Source organism: Perognathus longimembris, chromosome 2 (genome assembly GCF_023159225.1).
Source record: "Perognathus longimembris pacificus isolate PPM17 chromosome 2, ASM2315922v1, whole genome shotgun sequence".
NCBI lineage: Eukaryota > Metazoa > Chordata > Mammalia > Rodentia > Heteromyidae > Perognathus > Perognathus longimembris.
In genome coordinates, this window is record NC_063162.1 from 44,452,599 (window position 1) to 44,476,640 (window position 24,042).

General features: G+C 39.6%; 1 protein-coding gene across 2 annotated transcripts in view; it reads left to right on the top strand.

The window, feature by feature from the left end:
• Positions 1-1,612: 1,612 nt before the first annotated feature.
• Positions 1,613-24,042, top strand: part of Vps26a (VPS26, retromer complex component A) — a 28,650-nt gene continuing 6,220 nt past the window's right edge. Inside the window, exons 1-6 of one of the 2 annotated variants that reach the window (XM_048338910.1) lie at positions 1,613-1,720; positions 9,011-9,160; positions 19,460-19,535; positions 20,610-20,766; positions 21,725-21,889; positions 23,577-23,683. In XM_048338910.1, the coding sequence (XP_048194867.1) occupies positions 1,718-1,720; positions 9,011-9,160; positions 19,460-19,535; positions 20,610-20,766; positions 21,725-21,889; positions 23,577-23,683 (658 nt within the window). In that variant the 5' untranslated portion in view covers positions 1,613-1,717. Of the gene's footprint in view, positions 1,721-1,749; positions 2,049-9,010; positions 9,161-19,459; positions 19,536-20,609; positions 20,767-21,724; positions 21,890-23,576; positions 23,684-24,042 lie in introns of those variants that run through there. The other variant, XM_048338911.1, reaches the window with a different exon arrangement.

Consider the following 24,042-nt stretch of genomic DNA (forward strand, 5'->3'; position numbering starts at 1 on the left):
GCTGAGGCAGGAAATGGAAGGTTAAGACCAGCCTGGACTACATAATGAGACCACCATATGAAAAACAAAATACAAACAAATACAAACAAGGTTGTGGCTCAAATACTAGAGCACTTCCTTAGAATTGTGGGGGAGGGCCCTGGGTTCAAGCTCCAGTACACACACACACACACACACACACACACACACACACACAGAAGCTTCCTAACATAGAGATTTAGATGATTTGTTTTTAACACTTTTTTTCCCCTCCAAATATAAGAATTCTTAGTTACAGTACTGAGAATTGAACCTAGGGCTTTGTGCATGCTTCACAAGCCATGCCAGTGTTTGGGCTAGGCCCTCAGCCTCTGATGTTAGTTCAAACTAATTTATTTTTGTTGGTTGTGGGGCTTGAACTCAGGGCCTGGTCACTGTCCCTGAGCCTCTTTGTGCTCAAGGGTAGCGCTCTACCACTTGAGCCTCAGTGCCACTTCTGGGTTTTTGAGTGGTTAATTGGAGATAAGAGTGTCACAGGGACTTTTCTGCCCTGGCTGGCTTCCAATGGTGATCTTAGATCTCAGCCTCCTGAATAGCTAGGATTACAGATGTGAGCCACCAGCACCTGGCTCAGATTAATATATTTTAGTTCAAACTATTTACATCTCCATTGGTGTGTGTGTGTGTGTGTGTGTGTGTGTGTGTGTGTGTGTGTGTGTTTTGCAGGGAATGAACCTAAGTCTTCCAGCATGCTAAGCAAGTGCTCTAACACCTCACCACACTCCTAGGCCGCTACTGATCTCTTTTTGACCTAGAGTTTTAGAATGTTTCCAACTATTGAAACTTTCTAGCTCTTCGACGTCATTAAATACCTAGTTTAATTAAATTATGGTAGAACCCTACACTCTAATTTCAATCCTTCCAAATTTGAGACTTCCTTTACAGACCTGCTGCTTCTCAGATTTGCTGTAGTTGTTGTCATATGGGATAGCTATGATGCAATTTTTCCCCTGGTTTGGTTATGTTCGGTGTATGTACTGCCTGAACAGTATTACGGTGCACTGCGGTCAGGAGGGGTGGGGACCGTTCTCCGGACCGTCCTGCTCGTTAAGTCCCGGAAACCCCTTGGTACATGATGGACGGACACACAGATTCTTCTCGACGGTTCCAGGCCACCTGCGCGAACTGACCATTTCCTATGGCTCGAAACGACGTTACAAATATCCACATGGCCCTTGCAGAAAAAAAGCTCCCCACCCGATGAAGGGAGCAGGTCTCCTACGCGGGTCGCCCCTGCAAACCAGCGGTCCAGCGAAAGAGACCCTACTTCCTTGCTAGCCCAAACCCGCAACTCGCACGGGGTACAGGAACTGGGCGTCCCCGGAACCCCACAACCCACTGCTGGTCACGTGACACAACCCAGCCCCACCCCACGCGGAAAGCGACTTACCTAAGGCCACGCCCACACACGTCATCCGAGAGGCCCCCGCCCCTCTCGCCGAAAGGAGGGGCACGAAGCCCCGCCTCTCAACGGCCTTACGGGAGGGCCCGGCTGACCAGGAGGGCGGGGCAAGAGGCTCGGGGTCCCCTGTGCTGGGGAGGAAGGGGGGGGTGGGAGGAGCGGAGTGGTCACGTGCGGCGGGCTGCTCGGGGTCACGTGACGGGGCGTCCGGGTGGAGGGAACGGGTCGGGAGTTCTAAAGGAAGCCCAGTGAAGTGGGGCGGACGCGGCTTTGACAATGGTGAGTGCGCGGCGGCCTGCGTGGCCGTCTCCTGTCTGGGCTTCGGTGCGCGCGGCGGGACGGCCAACGGCAGGAGCCGGTTCGGAGGAGGAAGAGGCGGGCTCGCTGGGCGCGGAGCGGGTTAGGCCTGTCCGGCTACTACGGGGCCGGGGAGCGGGGCGGCGCCACCTCTTCCCGGTTCCGGCCAGGCCCGAGCACCTGCGGACGCCGGCGAGCTCTCCGGGCCATGTCGGAGCCTCTGCCCACTTTCCTGGACCGGCTGTGGGGGCCCTGGCTGGGCACCCGGACCCCGCCTGCGCGGGGGCTCGCGGCCGCCTCCTCTCCCAAGGTAGCGGGTCCCTCCGCGGCTTCCTGCTTCCCTCGCTTCCGCGCAGGTTGGGGGCCCGGGATCACCTCAGTTCCGGACTCTGGCGGGACTTGATTCCTGTCTGTCTGTCACGAGCTTGATCAACTCTGGTATTTTTTAATCTGGACGGGTGACATTGTGCGCTTTCGTGGCCTCCAGCGGAGGCGGGCTGGTGACACTTGTAGAATAGGAGAGACGAGAAGGAGAAGGGTGTCGGCTTGGGGATCGACTTTATCCCCAAACTCTAGTTTGGGGCGGCCGAGCCCTTCTTCTAAGTTGACTGCAACCGAGGGGACGCCCGAGTCGCAGCCGTCCTGGCGTCCCGGCGGAGCCCCTTGGATGTGAGCTTCGCTGCGTGTCTCCCTTCCCTGAGGGTCTCAGCCCCGAACTCAGGACCCGAGGCACGCTCACACCGAACACCTACTGGGTGCGCTCCTTTATTCTGCCTTTCCCCAAAGCTCACCATTTCAAGAAATTGCTGGATACTTCTGGCTACAGGCCAAGCCAAGTTAATTTAAAAAGAAAAAAGAAAAACCCTAGCTGTTGGGAATATACATTAAAGTCAGAAATCGAATTGATTTCATTAAAAAAAAAAAGATGTGTTCATTCCTGGAGCTTTTTTCCTTTCATTCAACAAATACTTCGGTGTATACCTGGGTGAAGCAAAACGACTTACTCTTTGATAATTTACAATCTAGGAAGAGATAATCATTTATGTAAAAACGAATTTAAGGTGCAATTACAATTGTGATAAATTCTGAGAAAGAATGAACCGGGAGACCTGCCTGTCAGGGAGTTAGGGAAGACTTCTTTAATTAGATTGAAAAGACAGCCTAAAAAGTCCTCCTAGTGTTTGCTGGCATGTGTAATTACTAACTCCTTACACATGAACGAAGTTGTAAAGCTTTAAAACATTGAGATGGACTCATCTGCAATGTATGTATGAAAATGTGCTGTTTCATTGTGTGTAGGGTAAGTGAAAAATTGTGGAAACCTCCATTTCATTTCCCCTCCACTTTCATTTATTTTATTTACTGGACATAGTGAAATTTCTTAGAATGAAAAATCTTGATTATGTATTAATATATAATTTTGCTAGATGGTAATGCTCAGTACAGGGTTTACAAATTACTTGCAAGAAAAAATCCCTTAAGTGATGTGAGGATTAGGCTAACAGAAAACTAAAAACAATTACCAAAAGGTTTTGTTAATATATATTTTAGTGTTGTTATTTAAAAGTTACTTAAGAGGGGGCTGGGAATATAGCCTAGTGATAGAGTGCCTCTTACATGAAGCCCTGGGTTCCATTTTTCAGCACCACATATATAGAAAAAGCCAGAAGTGGTGCTATGGCTTAAGTGGTAGAGTGCTAGCCTTGAGCAAAAAGCAGCCAGGGACAGTGCTCCGGTCCTGAGTCCAAACCCCAGGACTGGCAAATAAAAAATAAAAAAAGTTACTTAAGAGCCTCAACTTTTATGTTAACTGGCTACTCCTGGATTTAAAAAAAATTTTTTTTTTGTCTGTTGTGGGGCTTGAACTCTTCTTTTTTGCTCAAGGCTAGTGCTCTACCATTTGAGCTACAGTGCCATTTCCAGCTTTTGCTGAATAGCTTATTGGAGATGAGTCTCTCAGGGACTTTCCTGCCAGGGCTGGCTTCAAGCTGCCATCTTCAGATCTCAGCCTTCTGAGTAGCTAGGATTACAGGTGTGAGCCACTAAAATTTTGTTGTTGTGGTGGTGCTAAGGCTAGAACCCAGAGCCTTCCACATTAGGCAAGTACTTCACCATTGATCTCCTGGGTTGGCCTGGCATGACACTTACTCTCCTTCTGCCTTAACCTCCCCAATACAAAATCTACTGTCTTTTTCAAAAGAACTGAGCAGTATTCTTTCACTTAAATGAACTCAAAATCACTCTAATTTCATTATCAGTTCACATTAATGTATACTAATCCTCTTTACATTTTTATTCCTTTCCTATATTTCACTTATTTACTATATCATAAGTACAAGTTGATTTTGAAAAACTTTTTTTTTTTTTTTGGCCAGTCCTGGGCCTTGGACTCAGGGCCTGAGCACTGTCCCTGGCTTCTTCCCGCTCAAGGCTAGCACTCTGCCACTTGAGCCACAGCGCCGCTTCTGGCCGTTTTCTGTATATGTGGTGCTGGGGAATCGAACCTAGGGCCTCGTGTATCCGAGGCAGGCACTCTTGCCACTAGGCTATATCCCCAGCCCCGAAAAACTTTTTTTTTTGTGTGCCAGTCCTGGGGCTTGAACCCAGGATCTGGGCACTGTCCCTGAACTTCTTTTGCTCAAGGCTAGCACTCTTACTACTTGAGCCATAGCACCACTGCTGCTTTTTCTGTTTATGTGGTACTGAGGAATGGCTTCATGCATGCTAGGCAAGCACTCAACCAATAAAACCACATTCCCAGCCCCCAAAATTGAATTTCATAACTTTTTATTTGAAATGATAGATAATGTACAATCTTGAAATAAAATATTTGAAAGCAAGACTTTGGGTGGAGAGTGTTTTTCTAAAGCTAGGTAGGCTCGTGCATGCTTGTCATCTCAGCACTTAGAAGTTGGAGGTCAGTTTGAGCTATGTACGTGGAAGTAGCAGGTTAAAGGAAGAAATGAGTTTTAAGTAAGCTACCCTTATTTTGCAACTGAAATGAACTCGTGTCTTCAAGGAAAAATAACTCATTCCCACTGATAATTGACAGTATCTTTTTTTTTTTTTTCTGAGTCAGTTGTGGGGCTTGAACTCCAGGCCTGGGCTCTATCTCACCTCTTTTTGCTTGGAGTACTAACACCTTGAACTGTGGTGCCACTTCTAGTTTTATGGTGGTGAATTGGAGTCTCATGGACTTTCCTCTCTGGGCTAACTGTGTTTCTCAGATCTCAGCCTTCTGAATAGTTAGACAATGTCAGTGCCTGGCCTGGCTTGGCTTGATATCTTTTAATATGTTGGACTTTGCTTCCCCATATAAAATAGGCAGCTCCTTGTAAATGTTGTCTTTCATCTGTTTGTAATTGATTTTCTCACAGCAGTCTCCCTTCCTTCTGGCTCAGTGCTTTGCACATAGTTGATATTTAGTAAGTATCTATTGATTAGGTTTGGGTTGCTGTGCATCTCACATAGAGAATGTACTGTTGAAAAATTTTGAGTTTAAGAGTGAAGGCAAGCTGGGAATATGGCCTAGTGGTAAAGTACTTGCCTTGTATACATGAAGACCTAGGTTCGATTCCTCAGCACCATATATATAGAAAAAGCCGGAAGTGGCACTGTGGCTCAAATGGTAGAGTGCTAGCCTTGAGCATAAAGAAGCCAGGGACTGTGCTCAGGCCCTGTGTTCAAGCCCCAGGAATGGCAAAAAACAAAATGAAAAGAGTGAAGGCAAACTAAGATACTGGGTATGATGGCACAGTTTATAACCTCAGTTACTTTGGAAGCTGAGCCAGGCTGTGCTACTTAATGAGACACTGTCTCAAAATTTAAAAAGGGGTAGGGGTTGTAGCATAGTGGGAGAAAGCTTGCCTAGTATGCATGAGGCCCTGGATTTAACTGTTGCTACCTTAAAAAAAAAAAAGCTAACTGGAAATGGGTAGTGCAAATAACCTATATTTCATGTTTTTCATTCTCTCAAAAAAAGCTAACTGGAAATGGGTAGTGCAAATAACCTATATTTCATATTTTTCCTTCTCTTTTCTAAAATAGTCATTATACTTCTGAGCAAAATTAGTCTTCTGATTAAGAATTATTTATAATGTTGCCAGAAGCATTAAAGCATCATGTCAAAAAGAAGGAAGTTTGTGTCTTTGGAATATGTTAAAAGTGCTAATTCCGTCATTTTCTTGAAACCATAATCTCACTTGTCAATATTGAAGTAATGAAAACAAAGAAACCTAGAATTTGGGAACACTCTTACTTGATTGTAGTATCACCTATGACCTACATAGCCTTAGAGGCTCAGTGTGTTTGTTGTTACAAGGCCACCTTGAAGAACAGACCTGAGCCTTAATGCAAGTTTGGTACTTTAGACTTTGCTACTGTGTTAATGCTAATTAAAGGACTAGTCTTTACCCATCATTCCAGATTTCAGGCACTTTATTTTTTTTATTCACTTATTTTCTATTATTAGAACGATATGTGTGTATTAAAAGTTAATTTAACATCCAACTGGTATTTGAGTCTCTTCTATTAAATGCCACACACTGCTCTTCACAGTGTCTTCAGTGCTGAGCAAAGGATAAATGTGTCTGTCCATAGGAGTTTTAAGTTCAGTAGGAGAATAAGACAGTAAAGTCAGCCTGTGAGACCCAAGTTGGAAGACTCCATCTTGGATTGTTGAATTAGGGAAAGCCCTGGGGAGATAAGTCAGTCTAAAATTCCTGGGATGAATGAATTAGTTAGGGTACTTTGGTTCTAGGGCAAGACGAAATTGGAAAATCTGATGAATTATTGCAGAAAGAATATAGATATCGAATGGTATGATCAAATTAATGTTTTTTTGTTGTTGTTGTTTTGTTTTGGCCAGTCCTAGGGCTTGGACTCAGGGCCTGAGCACTGTCCCTGAGCTTCTTTTCTTTCTTTTGAGCCACAGCGCCACTTCTGACTTTTTTCTATATATATGTTGCTCAGGGATTGAACCCAGGGTTTCATGTATGCGAGGCAAGCACTCTACTACTAGGCCATATTCCCAGCCCCTAAATTAATGTTATAAAACACTGCTCTGGGTTTTTGTAGGGAAGAATAAGAAGGAGGTTTAGAAATACATGCAGTGGTTTGCATATATAGTCCCAGCTGAGTTGGAAGGATCACTTGAGCCCTTAAGTTCCTCCAGCTTGAGCAACATGGACTCTGTCTCAAAAAAAAAAAAAAAAAAAAAAAAAAAAAAAAAAAACAGACAAAAAAGGATGTAAGATGACATGATGAGAGGGAAGGGAATGTGGCTTAGTGGTAGAGTGCTGGCCTAGTATGGTTGAAGCCATGGGTTTGATTCCTCAGTATCACGAAGCAGAAAAAGCTGGAAGTGGTGCTGTGGCTCAAGTGACAGAGTGCTCTTGTCTTGAGCAAAGAGAAGTTCAGGGACAGTGCCCAGGCCCTGAGTTCAAGCCCCAGGACTGGCAATTAAAAAAAAAAAATGATGACATGATAGGAGACTGTTACCTGTGCAATTTTTTTTTTTTTAAAGATGAGACTTTCTTTTTTTTGCCAGTCCTGGTTCTTGGACTCAGGGCCTGAGCACTGTCCCTGGCTTCTTTTTGCTCAAGGCTAGCACTCTGCCGCTTGAGCCACAGCACCTCTTCTGGCCTTTTCTATATATGTGGTGCCGAGGAATCGAACCCAGGGCTTCATGTGTACAAGGGAAGCACTCTTGCCACTAGGCCATATTCCCAACTGGAGACTAATTTACATCTGTGATAAAAATAATCTGTACAGGACCCTGGTGGCTCACACTTGTATTCCTAGCTACTCAGGAGACTAAAATCTGAGGATTGTGGTTCCAAGCCAGCCCAGGCAGGAAATTCTGTGAGACTCTTATCTCCAATTAATCACATAAAAAAGTTGGAAAAGGCTCTGTAGTTCAAGTGATAGAGCATTTATAGCTTTGAACAAAAAGGAGGTCAGAGACAGTGCCTAAACCCAGAGTTCGAGTCCCAGGACTGGCCAGAAAAATAATAAAAACAAATTTATAACTTAACTAGTATTAGATTGCTAATGAATTCTTTTATTAATTGATTATTGTCAAGTAATGTGTTTTTGTATTGATAAGCAATTTATATGCATGTATAATTAATTTTTCCTTATTTTCCTTAGCATCAATTATTTGTGCAAGGGAATTTCATTTTGACATGTCTATGTATGCAGACAGTATATCTTGATCAGATTCACCTCTCTTACTCAACCTCTTTGTCCTTCCCCCTTTGTAATGTCTTTTATATTTTGATTATAGTTAGGAATTATAGAACAGTGTTTATAAAAATTTATAGAAATTTCATTACTTTCCTTCTAATGGAAACTTCATTATGAAGGGCTTACATAATGTAACACAGTCTGTTCAAACTTAACATAGTAGATTTGTGGTAAGTAGCACTTTTATAGTAAGTAGCGCTTAAGTAGCACTTTGAAGTAATTCATTTAGGCTTGAATGAGTAATTTGGATTGTATAGTTCTTTTATGGTGAAAGAACCTCTTACCAGTATAAAGAAAAGTAAGTTTTTTTTTTTTTTCCCTTTTGGTTATATTGAGGTTTGAACTCAGGGCTTTTAGTTAGCTTAGAAAGGCACTATACTGCTGAGCCACACTTGAAGCCCAGAAGGTAAGTTTTCAAACTTACACATTTAGAATTTAGGTTGGGAATGTGCCTTAGTGGTAGAGTACTTGTCTAGCATGCATGAAGCCCTGAGTTCGATTCCTCAGTACCACATAAAACAGAAGCCAAAACAACAACAAAAAACAAGCCAGAAGTGGCGCTGTGGCTCAAGTGGTAGAGTGCTAGCTTGGGCAAAAGAAGCTCAGAGACAGTGCCCAGGCCCTGAATTCAAGCCCCAGGACTGGCAAAAAATAAATAAAGAAAGAAAGAAAGAAAAAGAAGAATTAACTTCCTAAGTTTCTGATATATTAGTATGTGATTATCTAGAATGGTTACCTATGGGAATGATTGAAAGTATTGAGTTTTTACATTTGTTTAGAGAGTTTTTTTAAAATTGTGAAACACAACATGAAATCTACTTTCAACAAATGTTTACATGTAACAACAGTCTTGTAAACTATATGCACGTTGTTCTACTCAGTTCGATTTGTTGTAGAATGGTATATTATTTCCTTGTAAATTCAGATTTGTGGTCTGCTTGGCTTTAGGTCAAAGGTAATTAAATTTGAATTATAAAATGTAGTGACTAGCTAGACATAATTATGAATATTTTACTTTTATTTCAGAGTTTTCTTGGAGGCTTTTTTGGTCCCATTTGTGAGATCGATGTTGTCCTTAATGATGAGGAAACCAGGAAAATGGCAGAAATGAAAACCGAAGATGGCAAAGTAGAAAAACACTATCTTTTCTATGATGGAGAATCTGTTTCAGGAAAGGTAAATTTTTGCTTGGCAGCGCTGCCTAGTTGTAGGATATTAAAATTAATCAAAATGGTCTTTACTGTGTCTAACTTTGAATGATTTGATTTGAATTGGACATTTTTTCCCCCTGAAAGTCAGCTAAAATCTTTGATTCATCAGACAGAAGATTTACGAGAAACTTTTAAAACTCAAAAAGAGATTCAGGGGGCAGAGTGTTTATTGTTATTATTCTTATATTTTTATTATCTTTAAGTAGTTTGTACAAAGGAGTACCATTCAACAAATCAGTTTGTGAATGTAGTGCATCTTGATTGGTAGCACCCTTTTATCATTCTCCTCTATACCTCCCAACCCAATCCCTCCCCTCAATTTTCCTAATTTCATAGGATATGTATTGAATATTATGACTGCATTCTTCACTTTCTCCCTTCATTCTTTTCCCCTCATCCTCTTGACCCCCAAATCCCACAAGTGGGGCAGAGTGTTTAAATTTCACAAAATTTTCTGTTTATGACTGTGCCTCTGTCTAGTGTTGGAGAGTTTCTCTAGAGTAAGGCTGTAATCCCCTCAAAGTTTGCTTCTCCCCTAACAATTGAGTTATAGAGATTGGGAGGAATTCTCTGGTAAAGCGTTCAAAGGATTTCTTTGTCATTCTTGGTAGGTTACCTTATTGAACTACCATTGTGTCTCTTGGTGTCATTTCTTGGTATTCTATGGAGGGCCCATATACTTTTGGAATATGTCTGTGCTTGGTCAGATATATTAAGGATATATTCTATAAGACTTCTTTTTCCTCATCCAGTGATGTGCAAGATTATTCTTATACAGTAGGGAATGTGGTCAGTACTCAGCCTTCAATACTAGGGAATGGCATAAAAACAAGCCAAAAACATTTAAAATAGAAACACTACGATTTTTCTTCTCTGTTAAAGTATTATATACATGTAGTAAACTGTTTGGTAAATCAGAATCCCATCATGGAATTAAATTTACTGTTAAAATCTGGATGTCTCTTAATCTTTGTGTATTTGAAGTGCAGTCATATGTAACCTAAGGACAGGGATACATTTCTGGGTGATTTTTTTTTTTTTTTTGGCAGTACTAGGGTTTGAACTCAGGGCTTCACATTTGGCAAGTAGGCGCTCTACATCTGGATACATTTTTGTAGGGATTCACTTTTTTCCCCAGTCCTGGGGCTTGAACTCAGGGCCTGAGCACTGTCCCTGGCTTTTTTTTGCTCAAGGTTAGCACTCTACCACTTGAACCACAGCACCACTTCTGGCTTTTCTGTTTATGTGGTACTGAGGAATCAAACTCATTGCTTCATGCATGCTAGGCAAGCACTCTTCCACTAAACCAGATTCCTAGTCCTGGGATACATTTTTGACAAATATGTCATTAGGCAATTTCATCATTGCATGAATATTATAGGATACTTAGATCTAGGTGATACAGCCTCTGTACACCCAGGCTACATGGTATAGCCTAGTTAAATATGTATAAACATTTTTTTGTGTGTCCTGGGGCTTGAACTTAGGGCTTGGGTACCATTGCTGAGCTTTTTTGCTCAAGGCTCCACTGGTGGCTTTTTTTGGCAGTTAATTGAAGATAAGCGTCTCACAGATTTATCTGCTCAGGCTGGCTTCCAACTGCCATCCTCAAATCTCAGCCTCATGAGTTGCTAGGATTACAGGGGTGAACTATCAGCACCTGACTGTAAACTTTTATGTTAAAAACTAGGACGCAAATATACAGACATTAGCAGAGGCTTACACAGCATCATCAGTATCAGTGTCTTTCACCTCTATATCTTTTGTGTTACTGGAATGTCTTCAAGGAGCAGCAACATGCTTGGAGCTGTCATTTTATATGATAGATGACAAAGCCTTCTAAAACATCTCCTGAAGGACTAGATTAGTCTAAGACTTGTTTACAGCATGTGCCTGTACTAGGGCTTGAACTCAGGGCCTTGAGGTCTTCCTTAGCTTTTTAGTTTATGGTTGGTGCTCTTCCACTTGAACCTTTCCTCCAGTTCTGGCTTTTTTCTGATTTATTAGAGATAAGAGTCTCTTGGGTTTGTCTGCCCTGGCTGGCTTCGAACCTCAATCCTTAACCTCAGCCTCCTGAGTTGGGATTATAGGTGTGAGCCATTGACATTCATCTAAGTTCTCTTTCTTTTACCAGTCTTGAAGCAAAACCCAGGGCCTGGGCACTATCCTTGAGCCTCTTTGTGTCCAATGCTAGTGCTCTAGCACTTGAGCCACAGCCCCAATTTCAGCTTAAGAACTTAATGAGATGTAGGTATTGATGTATATGTATGGATGTCTCTCTCTCTCTCTCTCTCTCTGTATCTATCTATCTATCTATCTATCTATCTATCTATCTATCTATCTATATCTACTATCTGATCTATCTACAAATGACACATTTAGCTGTTTTCCAGGCTGACCTTGAATTCCTAGGCTTAGGCAGGATTCTGAGCTGGAACTTGGAGGAGTGTAGATTCTGTACATATCTCGTGTTTTGTTTTATAGATGAGGAAATAGCTCATTGTTGAGTCACTTGTTTGAGATCATACCGTTGCTGATGTGAATAAAACAGGTTACAGGACAGTGTCTTCACTTCTATGTAAAAAATATTTCAAAAAGTTTCATTGTGTTCTTTTTTTTGGACAGTACTAAGGGCCTCAAGCTTAATAGGCAGGCACTCTACTACTTAGCCATAACTCTACCCCTGCTGGTTATCTTTGAGATAAGGTCTTATTTCCTGCCTTGTTGTATTCTTGAACCCTGATCTGCTTATTATAGGCTTCTTATTGCTAGGATGACAGGCATATACCACTATGTCCGGCTTCTCTTTGTTGTTATGGAGTCTCCTGGACTTTGCTGCTGGGGGTAACCTGGAACTGTAATCCTCCCAATCTCAACCACTCATGTAATTTAAGATGGCAAGTGTATTCCACTGCTTTCAGCTGTGTATTTGAGAGAGGAGTCTTGTGAATTTTTCTCCCTGGGCTAGTCTCCAATGTTGATATTCCCATTCTTAGTTTTCCAAGTAGCTAGGATTTCCAATTCTCAGCTGTGATTTTGTTTTACATATTCTAAAATGAGTACTTTGTATTAATGTAATAGTTGTTGGTGGAAATAATTTGGGAAAAAAAGGATGTAGAAATGTAAAAACACTTAGCTTTTCCATGGTCTCTTTGTTTCATGTGACATGTAGAAATAAGTATACTACTATAGAGATTTTCAAGATTCTTTATGTCTTGACCCCTTAAAATTTATAAAGAACAACAAAAAGCTTTTTTTTTTTTAGTTTGAACTTAGGGCTTTGTGATCGCTAGGCAGGCACTGAAGAGGCATTCTACCACTTGAGCCGTTCTACCATTGAGCCATGCTTGTGCCCCTTTCCTTCAATTATTTTTGGGATAGGATCTTGCATTTCTGCCCTGGCTGACCTGGACTTTGATTCTATTATGTATGCTTTCTGTGTGTGATGATGGATACCAGCCTGCCTGGTTTTTTATTGGTTGAGATGAGGTTTTGTGAAGTTGTTTTTTTTTTTTTTGTCTGAGCTGATCTTGAACCATCATCTCCCAATTACCCTGAAATGTGCTATGCTTGTACAGGGTCTAATGGACACTAGGCAATTGCTCTGCCACTGAGCTACATCCCAGTCCTCATCCTCCCCCACCTTTAAATTTTAACTGTATCAAAATATATTTAAATTTTGGCATTTCATTCACCTTAAAATATACAATATGGTAACATTTATATAGTGATAGGACACCTGCCTAACAAAATGTCTGAGTTAAAAAATTCAGTACTGCTATAACGCAATCAAGCCTAGTTTTTTTGTTTGTTTGTTTTTGTTTTGCTAGTTCTGGGGCTTGAACTCAGGGCCTAAGCACTATCCCTGGCTTCTTTTTGCTCAAGGCTAGCACTCTACCACTTGAGCCACAGCACCACTTCTGGCTTTTTCTATATATGTGCTGCTGGGGGAATCGAACTCAGGGCTTCATGTATGCTAGGCAAGCACTCTACCATTAGGCCACATTCTCAGCCCCAAGCCTAGTTTTTTTCTTAAAAAAAAAAATTATTCAGGTAAAGTTTTTGAAATTGTGATATTTTTAGCTAGTGATTTATCTGGGAATTTTTTTTGAGGGGGCAAGGGTTCATAAATTCTTTCACCAGGATATTCTTTAAAAGGACAACCCCCACAAATATCATTAAAATTCTTGGGCTGGGAATATGGCCTAGTGGTAAAGTGCTTGCCTCCGTATACATGAAGCCCTGGGTTCGATTTCTCAGCACCACATATATAGAAAAAGCTGGAAATGGCACTATGGCTGAAGTGGTAGAGTGCTAGCCTTGAGCAAAAAGAAGCCAGGGACAGTACTCAGGCCCTGAGTTCAAGCCCCAGGACTGGCAAAAAAAAAAAAATCTTGTTTACCTACAGATTAACTGATATTCTTTTTTTTTTTTTTCCTGCCAGTCCTGGGGCTTGAACTCAGGACCTGGGCACTGTCCCTGAGCTTCTTTTGCTCAAGGGTAGCACTCTACCTCTTGAACCACAGTGCCACATCTGGCCTTTTCTGTTTACGTGGTACTGAGGAATCAAACCCAGGGCTTCATGCATACTAGGCAAGCACTCTACCACTAGGCCACATTCCTGGCCCTCATATTTGCTTTGTGTTTCAAACATATAATGAAGTACAGGAAATAAAAACTGATTTTAAACCGAGAGGACTTATCTTTTTTATTCCGTTTTCAGTTAGCTTTAGAAAGGAATTGTTTTTCCTTATCCATTGTGTTTTGTTTTTTGTGGTTGTAAGTGTTGAACTTGGGGCCTTGTGCTTAGGCAAGTGCTACAACCTGTTTGTTGCCTTTGTGAAGCATTTTTTTTTTTTTTGGCCATTCCTGGGGCTTGGACTCAGGGCCTGAGCACTGTCCCTGGCTTCTTCTTGCTCAAGGCTAGCACTCTGCCATTTGAGACACAGCGCCACTTCTGGCCATTTTCTGTATATGTGGTGCCGGGGAATCGAACCTAGGGCCTCATGTATACGAGGCAAGCACTCTTGCCACTAGGCCATATCCCCAGCCTCGTGAAGCATTTTTTGCATATGAAACAATCCTTGTCAACTGATTGGTATTGCTATAAGAATTATTTATTCTATAAATGGCTAGAGGGAGAAATGACAAAACCACTTACTGGATCACATTAAGGTAATGAGATAGCAATTACAAGATAGTTGGTAATTGTTTCAAAGTGATGTATTACTGTAGAGATCAAATTTTACTGTTTCTTACTTACATTTGTAGACATTTTTACTATTTTATTTTTCTTTAGAAAGTGGCTAGATCGTTCTGTGGAATATGGCGAAGAAATGGAATGAATGTTGACACCCACACTAATCTGTGTGTCTGTTTTCAGTTGCAAAAGTGAGCAAAGGCATCTGTTTAGTTGATTGTTTAAGAAGAATATTTTTATACTCTCTCATTGATATGGATGTTAGTAACACTTGGAAACATAATCTTAGATAATCACAGTATTGAGTAACGATAGTATAAGGCTATTTTAGTGTCTCTAAACAACACTAAATCCTTGATAGTACATTGACATATATTTAGCTAGCATGAGCTTTGAGACTGGTTTATTGTAGGGTAGAAATTTTATATACAGATTTGTTTTCCCTATATTTAGTTTTTACGACTTTTTAAGCATATATAAATATGTATTTCTTCACATACATTTCTTATTAATAATAACAAAGGGAAAGCTGTAATTTTAAATAGGAGACATGCGGTAGGTGGCCTTTATTTAAACAAGAGATCACAGTTAATGTCACCATTGCTGATATGTACTAGCATCGTGTGCTTCATAATATATTGCACTGAGCACACAGCTTTTCTTCTGTAATATTCCTGCTAAAGTTCTCTAATTATGATAAAATATCAAACACAAATTAGAGGGACACTCCACAAAGTAATTGATCTGTGGGTTTTTTTTTTTTTTTGGTCTTGTTTTGTTTTGTTTTTTGCCAGTCCTGGGGCTTGAACTCAGGGCCTGAGCCCTGTCCCTGGCTTCTTTTTGTTCAAGGCTAGCACACTACCACTTGAGCCACAGAGCCACTTCCAGCTTTTTCTATATATGTGGTGCTGAGGAATCGAACCCAGGGCTTCATGTATATGAGGCGAGCACTTTACCACTAGGCCATATTCCCAGCCCTGATCTGTGTTTTTTAATATGTGTGTGTGTGTGTGTGTGTGTGAGAGAGAGAGAGAGAGACAGAGAGAGACAGAGAGAGAGACAGAGACTGTCTGTCCATCCATCCTGAGGCTTGAGCTCTGGGCCTCAATATTGTCCCTAAGCTTTTTTACTCAAGGCTAGTGCGCTACCACTTGAGTCACAGCTCCACTAGTAGCGTTTTGGTGGTTAATTGGTGATAAGAGTCTCTCAGATTTGTCTGCCCAGGCTGGCTTTGAAACTTGATGCTCAGATTTCAGCCTCTTGAATAGTAGGATTAGAGGCCTGAACCACTGCTGCTCTACTTAATTTGAGATGTTATAGTTTTACATGGACATCACAGTCCTCATAAATTTTTTTTTTCTTTTCAAGCTGGGCACCAGTGGCCCATGCCTGTAATCCTAACTACTCAGGAGGCTGAAATCTGAGGATTGTGGTTTGAAGCTAGTCCAGGCAGAAAAGTCCCAATGAGACTCTTATCTCCAATAAACTACTCAAAAAAAGCCAGAAGTGGCGCTTTGGCTCAAGTGGTAGAGTTCTAGCCTTGAGCACAAAGTGGTCCAAGGATAGTGCCCAGGCCCTGAGTTCAAGCCCCAGGACTGGCACCCGCGCACGTGCGTACGTGTGCACGCGCACACACAAACACACACAAATCCTTCCTGTAGGGCTTTAGATTTGGTGTGTGTAGTCTTGGAGCTTGAACTATATTTGACTTTTATGTATTGATATGCCAGGGTAATTATAGGGTAATTTTCCATCACTTGTTTAATTATAAGAGCACCAGATTCATTTAGCCAAATTGATTCCAAAGAGTAGAATTGCATTGGCCTCAACTAGTTTCAAAATGCTGCTTTTGATTTCTGTATATGTTGGATAAGTTTCACAATTTAAAAATAATCTATTTTGAATATACAATTATAAATCTTGAAATTAGAAAGGAAAATATGTAAAGGAGCCAAAACTGTAAAGTATACATTTGGGAAGTAAGACTTGATGATTTCTTTAAAATCCTTAAATTTAAGACTTTTAGGGACTGGGGATATAGCCTAGTGGAAAGAGCGCTTGCCTCATATACATGAAGCCCTGGGTTCAATTCCCCAGCACCACATATACAGAAAATGGCCAGAAGTGGCGCTGTGACTCAAGTGGCAGAGTGCTAGCCTTGAGCAAAAAGAAGCCAGGGACAGTGCTCAGGCCCTGAGTCCAAGGCCCAGGACTGGCAAAAAAAAAAAAAAAAAAAAGACTTTTATACATTCCTGTAAATAGTCAAGAGCACTATGAATTAGAATAGCTGCGTTTGGAAACCTTCTATCAGTTAATACTTTTAGGTAGTTGGAACCTGTCTCTAGGCCTAAAAATGGGTTTGATTCTGTAGTAAATCTTTTTTTTTTTATAGCTGCCTTGATATACAAACATGTTAGAAAAAATTGATTGTGGCCATAGTTGTCTTGATAAACATTTTTTTCTATCTGTAGAAACCTATACAGAGAAAGCCAGATCACACAGATCTGAAGCTACAATGTGTATGAATGAACATCTACTTTTGCTTCATATCTGAGTGTTGTACATCTATTTGGATTGTTATTTGTGTATTTATGGGTTGATTCATACTAACTTCTCATGGTACCGCATTGATTTTCATTAAGCACAGACAACAAATAGAAGGGTTGGCTAAAAGAACACACACATCCACCTTCAAAGAAGAGAAAAAAATTACTCATAATCATTCCAGAAACAATTGATTTTAAGTATTTTCTTTGTACCTTCTTTGGAGCCAGGTGCTGATAGTTCACACTTACAATTCCAGCTACTCAGGAGGCTGAGATCTAAGGATCTCAATTCAAAGCCAGCCTGAGCAGGTAAGTCTGTGAGACTCTTATCTTCACTTAGCTACCAAAAATATGTAAAAGATGTAAGTAGAGTTGTTGCTTAGATGGTTCTAGCCTTGAGCACCAAAGCTCAGGGACAGCATTTAGACCCTGAGTTCAAGCCCCAGGACTGGTACCAAAAAAATTTTTTTTCCTTGTGTAGTTGCAAAGTGTTTAATTGGCATTATACTTGTATACAATAGTCTGTGCTTTCTTCATGTAACATACCATATACATCTTCCCATGTCATTAAAAACTTCCATTCTATTATTTTAAACTTTTAATATTCCATTGTATGATGTACTACATGTATTTATTTTTGAGATGTTAATTTTGAAGGCACATAACTTCATATTATATATAGGATATGGGTATAGAAAGGGATATATGATAATCTCTTTAGCAAAAGTAGTTTGTTATTGATCCTTGGTTTCTATCTTTTGAGAAGATTGAAGAAAAGCTTTTCAGAGTCACATTACCAATATTTGTTATAGTAAAGAAACCTGGAGCCCAGAAATGTAACTTGGTATGTGTACTACATGTACAATGCCATGGGTTTGATTCTCAGCACTAATAACCCAAGGTGTGTGTATGTTGGTTGGTACCTGAGCTTGAACTCCAGGATTCTTACACTGGTTTTTTTCTTTTCACATCATCTACCACTTAAGACACACTTTACTTCCAGCTTTTTGCTAGTTAATTTCAGATAAGATTCTCAGGGCTATGTGCTGGTAGTTCACGCCTATAATCCTAGCTACTCAGGAGGCTGAAATCTGAGGATCATGGTTCAAAGCCAGCCTGGACAGACAAATCTGAGCAGAAAATCCTCACATCTCAACCTTCTGAGTAGGTAGGATTTGTAGGCATGAGCCACTAACACCCCACTACAAGGTACTTTTAAAATTAGAATCTAAGTTTAAGTTTAAGGTTTCTACTTGACAGGTACATGAATCCAAGGATTCTGACGATATATATTAATTCCAAACATATATTAGACAAAGGATATCTAAAATTTAAGACTGAAGCTTTATGTTTTTAGGATAAGTTTCAGACTCAGAGCAATAAAGGTTGCTTTTCCTTAATTTTTTTTTTCCAATTTATTTTTTGTCAGTCATGGGGCACTATCCCTGAGCTCTTCAACTGAATGCTAGCACTCTACCATGTTGAGCTACAGCAGCACTTCCAGTTTTCTGGTGGTTAATTGGAGATGAGTTGTATGGACTTTCCTGCCCAGGCCAGATCTCAGCCTCCTGAGTAGCTAGGATTACAGATGTGAGTCACTGATGCCTGGCTCCTTTATTTATTTTTTATTTATTTATTTATTTATTTATTTATTTATTTTGGCCAGTCCTGGGCCTTGGACTCAGGGCCTGAGCACTGTCCCTGGCTTCTTCCCGCTCAAGGCTAGCACTCTGCCACTTGAGCCACAGCGCCGCTTCTGGCCGTTTTCTGTATATGTGGTGCTGGGGAATCGAACCTAGGGCCTCGTGTATCCGAGGCAGGCACTCTTGCCACTAGGCTCTATCCCCAGCCCTGGCTCCTTTATTTTTTATTGTTGTAAGGGTGATATATAGAGGGCATAAGTCAGGTAATGAGTACATTTCTTTTTGGACAATTTAAGTGTTGCTTTTAAGGTTAGGAATCACAGCAATTATTATGCAAATATTATGCAATATATTTTTGCCTACAGAATGCTGAAAATGATCTTTTAGGTCTTTTTGGAATTAGTGATTATTTCATATTCAAATGTTACTATTAGCCCTAAAACTGTTTTATTATTTGACCAGAAAACACAGGAATAGTTGAAGGATTTTCCTCTTGAGTTTTTTTTTTTTTTCTTTTGTGGTACTAGGAGGGCTTGAACTTAGGGCCTTGAGTTTACTGGGCAGGCCCTGTACCACTTATGCCATGACCTCACTGCTCTGAGTCTTTTTATACTTCTCCAGCTATGATGAGAGATTCCTTCCTAATAAAGTTGATGCTTTAAGTGTATGTTTAAGTAATAGGTTCATTAGTGATTTTGTATGAATAAATGACACCACTTTTGGTGTTACAAGGTGATCCTGATCTAAGTATGTGGTAGTGTCTTATACTGCATAAACTAATACCTGAAATACTGTGTATTGCTTTCATCTGGAAGGAATCTAATAGACCCACTTAAAGAACTGTTAACATCTCTTATAATTTCATGTTTTGGCAGGTAAACCTAGCCTTTAAGCAACCTGGAAAGAGGCTAGAACACCAAGGAATTAGAATTGAATTTGTAGGTCAAATTGGTGAGTTTTAAAATAGTATATATTTTTTCTTTGATAATTGAGTTTGAAGAGGGTTGGAGCTGGTGGTTAAATAATTTCATCAGAGCTTAGCCTTATGGAAGGAAGGAGTTGATTTTGGGTAATAAGAGGAGATAATATATTTAATCATGTGTCTCTTAATTATATACAGTAATATTTGACTCACTCTGTCTTTGTTATTGGGTTTCATTGCTGAAAACGAAAAGATTTATATAAACTACCTGAAACTTGCATTATTTTTCATCAGCCTTACAATTACCAACCTCAACTTCATACATTTTTCATCAACCTTACAATACCAACATCACCTTCATCTTTCATTTGCTAATTATTCATGCCATTTGTCTTTCTGATCTAGTGTGTGCCTGCAATCAGACTCACCAGTCAATAGAAAATTCCATATGAAAAGGAAAAGAGTAATTTATTTTTTACTTAGATCCAATTGTATACATTTCCATATATGAATTTCAGAGACATTCTTGACTTAGTAGGAAGTTAAATTATATATAAAATTATATATAAATATTTTGATCCCCAGATGGTGAAAAGAGGAAAAAAAGCATGTCTTTATAATACAAGTTTAAAATCTAGCTTAAGTTTTACTGGGCATATCTATTTAGTATGAACTCGTACTTGAGGGAAAAGTTACAGTAATTAACTGATAGTTGGTTTTTCCTTTGTGTATGTTATAGTTTGATCAAGCTAGTATGTTTGTCTGACCAATAAAATGACAACAGAATTATTGTCTTAAAGAAAATTGTTCAAATTATTTCTGGTAATGTGTCAAACAGCTTCAATTGGGAAAGAAAGGCCTAATGATAAATTACATTGAAGGAATGAACTCATTTCTAACAGAAACGTTATTATGTGATGCTTTTTTGAATTTATGCCTAAATGAAGCATAATGAGAGAAGTTAAATTCAGATTATAGCTCTAGTTTATTAGAGACATATCAGCTTCATTCTTTTAGTAAAATTATTTGCTTTAGGATAGAAGGCTGGGTTTATTGAAATGGATGTTAAATATAACTGTTCTTTTTGCTTTTTTAAATCTTAGAACTTTTCAATGACAAGAGTAATACTCACGAATTTGTAAATCTAGTTAAAGAACTAGCCCTACCTGGAGAACTGACTCAGAGCAGAAGTTATGATTTTGAATTTATGCAAGTTGAAAAGCCATATGAGTCTTACATTGGTGCCAATGTCCGCTTGAGGTACGAGTGTATATTATAAACTATAAGCAGAGTCAATCAGAAAGTAGTGGCTACTATCCACGTCTTGTTTGTGCTTTTAGTTACAATTCTGGAACGAAAGACTTAAGTTTTAAACCATTCTGCCACATTTTGTATTATCTGGCTAATGTTGAACTGAAATAGTAAGAACTTTCTAACATACATTTAGACCAACCCATCATGAGAAGTTTTACTTAAATTATTTATCCCTTAGATACTTCATTTGTTGTGTGAACTTATTTACTCTCCAGATTCACTGGTTACCTTACAAATCCTAATCAGTATAAGGTGAAGAACTGATCTTAACCCAGAGACTAACTTTTGCAAAAGGAATGAATGACAGACTGAAGTAGGAACCAGTTCTAATTTTCTAGTCCAGTGGCCTTTCCCTTCACCAAGTCTTCATGCAAGCCAAGAATACATAAGAGATAAGGGCAGCAGGTCCAACGGCCTGCTTTTCCTGTTGAATATGACATTATCCTTTTGGATACTGGGTTTGACAACTCAAATGTCAAACAGTAGTGCTTTAACAAGGTAGAGGTTAAACAAAGCAAACCAAAACAAAAAAAATAGTCATATGAAGAGTTTTCCCCTAGTAGGCTTGACGATAGCCCTTCAAACACATCTGAAAAGTTTTCTTAAAATTGAATTTTGTGTTTTTCTATGTTGACTATATTAAACACACACACAAACACAAACACACACACAAAACTGAGGAATAACTTAGTAATAGAACTTGTAATTACCCTGCATGAGACCCTGGGTTCAAACTCTAGGACCCCCATCACCACCCCCACCCCACCCCCGGAAATTAACTCCTTTATGAGTTAAATGAAGTAAGTTGATCCCAAAGGAGTTCCATCAAGGAGTTTGTTTCCTTATTTAAAACACTTAAAATTACTGTATGTTACTTAATCACCCTTTTCATTAAACTTCACAGGTATTTTCTTAAGGTGACAATAGTGAGGAGACTGACAGATATGGTAAAAGAGTATGATCTCATTGTTCACCAGCTTGCCACCTATCCTGATGTTAACAACTCCATTAAGATGGAAGTGGGTATTGAAGATTGTCTACATATAGAGTTTGAATATAATAAATCAAAGTAAGTACCCTTCACAGATAAATGTAGGAGACAATTTAAAAATAAGCCTTAAATAACTTTGTAAATTGACCAATGTAAGGATAGAATTGACATTAACTGATGTTAACAGGCTAACAAAATATCTGAGCTAAAAAACAAAAAACTTTAGTAGGAGTTTGAGACTCTACTTCATGTAGAGGATCTCACCGGCTCAGAAAGTAGCCAGTCTCATTATATCTGCAATCATTTATTGGCTTGATATCACTTTGTCCTGGGCATCTCTTTAAAATTAATAAAGTCTTTTATTTTTTAACTCTACTTAAGCAATACATTTTATTCATTGGCAATTTGAAGAATGTTAAAATCTTTACCATTTCGCCACTATTAATATCCTCTTCAGGAGGGAGTAGAGAGAAGGATGTATTTTTTTATGTGGTGTTTTGTTTTGGTTTTGTTAGTTGTAGGGCTTGAACTCAGGGCCTGAGCGCTGTCTCTGAGCTGTTTTTTGCTCAAGACTAGTGCTCTACCTCTTTGAGCCACAGCTATATTCCCAGTTTTTGGTGGTTAATTGGATATAAGAGTCTCACAATTGGATATAAGAGTCTCACTTTCCTGCCTGGGCTGGCTTTGAACCATGTTCCTCAGATCTCAGCCTCCTGAGTGTGAGCTACCAGCACCTGGCAAAGTTTTTTTTTTTTTTTTTTTTTTTTTTTTTTTAAGAAACAATGTGTGCCTTTTATCCTCCACATTGCTCTACTAAGTGATTTATTAGTTGTTATTCCCAAATTTATATATATCTCTGAAACTTTGATACAAATTTGGTTAGAAACTTATATTGATAAAATTATCAGTTTCTGGCCTAAAAATTTGTCATTGAAGCTTCCCTTCAGACTTACATAATTGTATTAATCGATTCTTAGGATGTTATTTTGGGATTCAACCTTGGGAGGAAGCTTTCTGGTTATTGTAGCATCCCCAACTTTACTACCAGGTGCTTTTAAAGTTCCTATAAATGGTCTTTGGTTACCAGATATTATAGCAGCAAATTCAGTCTGGGAGGAGATATTGCCCCTGTTAATCTTTTTGTGCCCAGATAACTAACTTTAGCTGCTCTGTTTAGCATTTCAGTACTATAATAAACTCTTGGGTAGAGATTTTTTTTTTTGCCAGTCCTGGGCCTTGAACTCAGGGCCTGAGCACTGTCCCTGGCTTCTTTTTGTTCAAGGCTAGCACTCTGCCACTTGAGCCACAGCGCCACTTCTGACCGTTTTTTATATATGTGGTACTGAGGAATCGAACCCAGGGCTTCATGTATATGAGGCAAGCACTCTTGCCACTAGGCCATATTCCCAGCCCGGTAGAGCTTTTAATATAGGAAAATATCTTCATGCTTTGGGGTGGGGGGAAGGAAGGGGAGGATATTCCATTAAGTGTTTATTAGCTTCTCTGGAAACTTAGTTGTAAGTAGGACAACAATTAATAAAGCTAGTTATTCCTGCTGAGATATATTAATGATCAAGTAAAGGTTTGATTATTTGCATAGTGAAGCAGTTACTTTTTTTTAGAAAGAAGGAAACTAAACAATATGAGTTGTCAAGTAATATTCTTAAATATCCTAAAGGTACCTATTAAAATCTTTCACAACTTATATTTCATTCCTTTTGATGATTTTGAAACTGATAATCAATGGGCTATATTTTTCCCATAGGTATCATTTAAAGGATGTGATTGTTGGAAAAATTTACTTCTTATTAGTAAGGATAAAAATACAGCACATGGAATTACAACTGATCAAAAAAGAGATCACAGGAATAGGTAAGTTAAGAAATATTTAAAATAAAATGTTAGTTAAAACTTTGGAAATCTTTTTTTTTTTTTTTTTTTTGCCTGTTTTGGGGCTTTAAGTTCAACTGAGTTCAGCTCAGCCTGGGGCAGTGTTCTTGAGCTATTATGCACAAGGCTAGCATTCCCTACCACTTGAGCCATGGCTCTACTTCCAGCTTTTTTGGGTAGTTAATTGGGGATAAGACTCTCTCAGGTTTGTCTGCCTGGGCTGGCGTCAAACAGTAATCCTCAGATCTCAGCCTCTTGAGTAGCTAATATTACAGGTGTTAGCCACTGCAGCGCCTGGCTGAAACTTTAGAAGTCTAAATTTTATTTATTTATTTATTGCC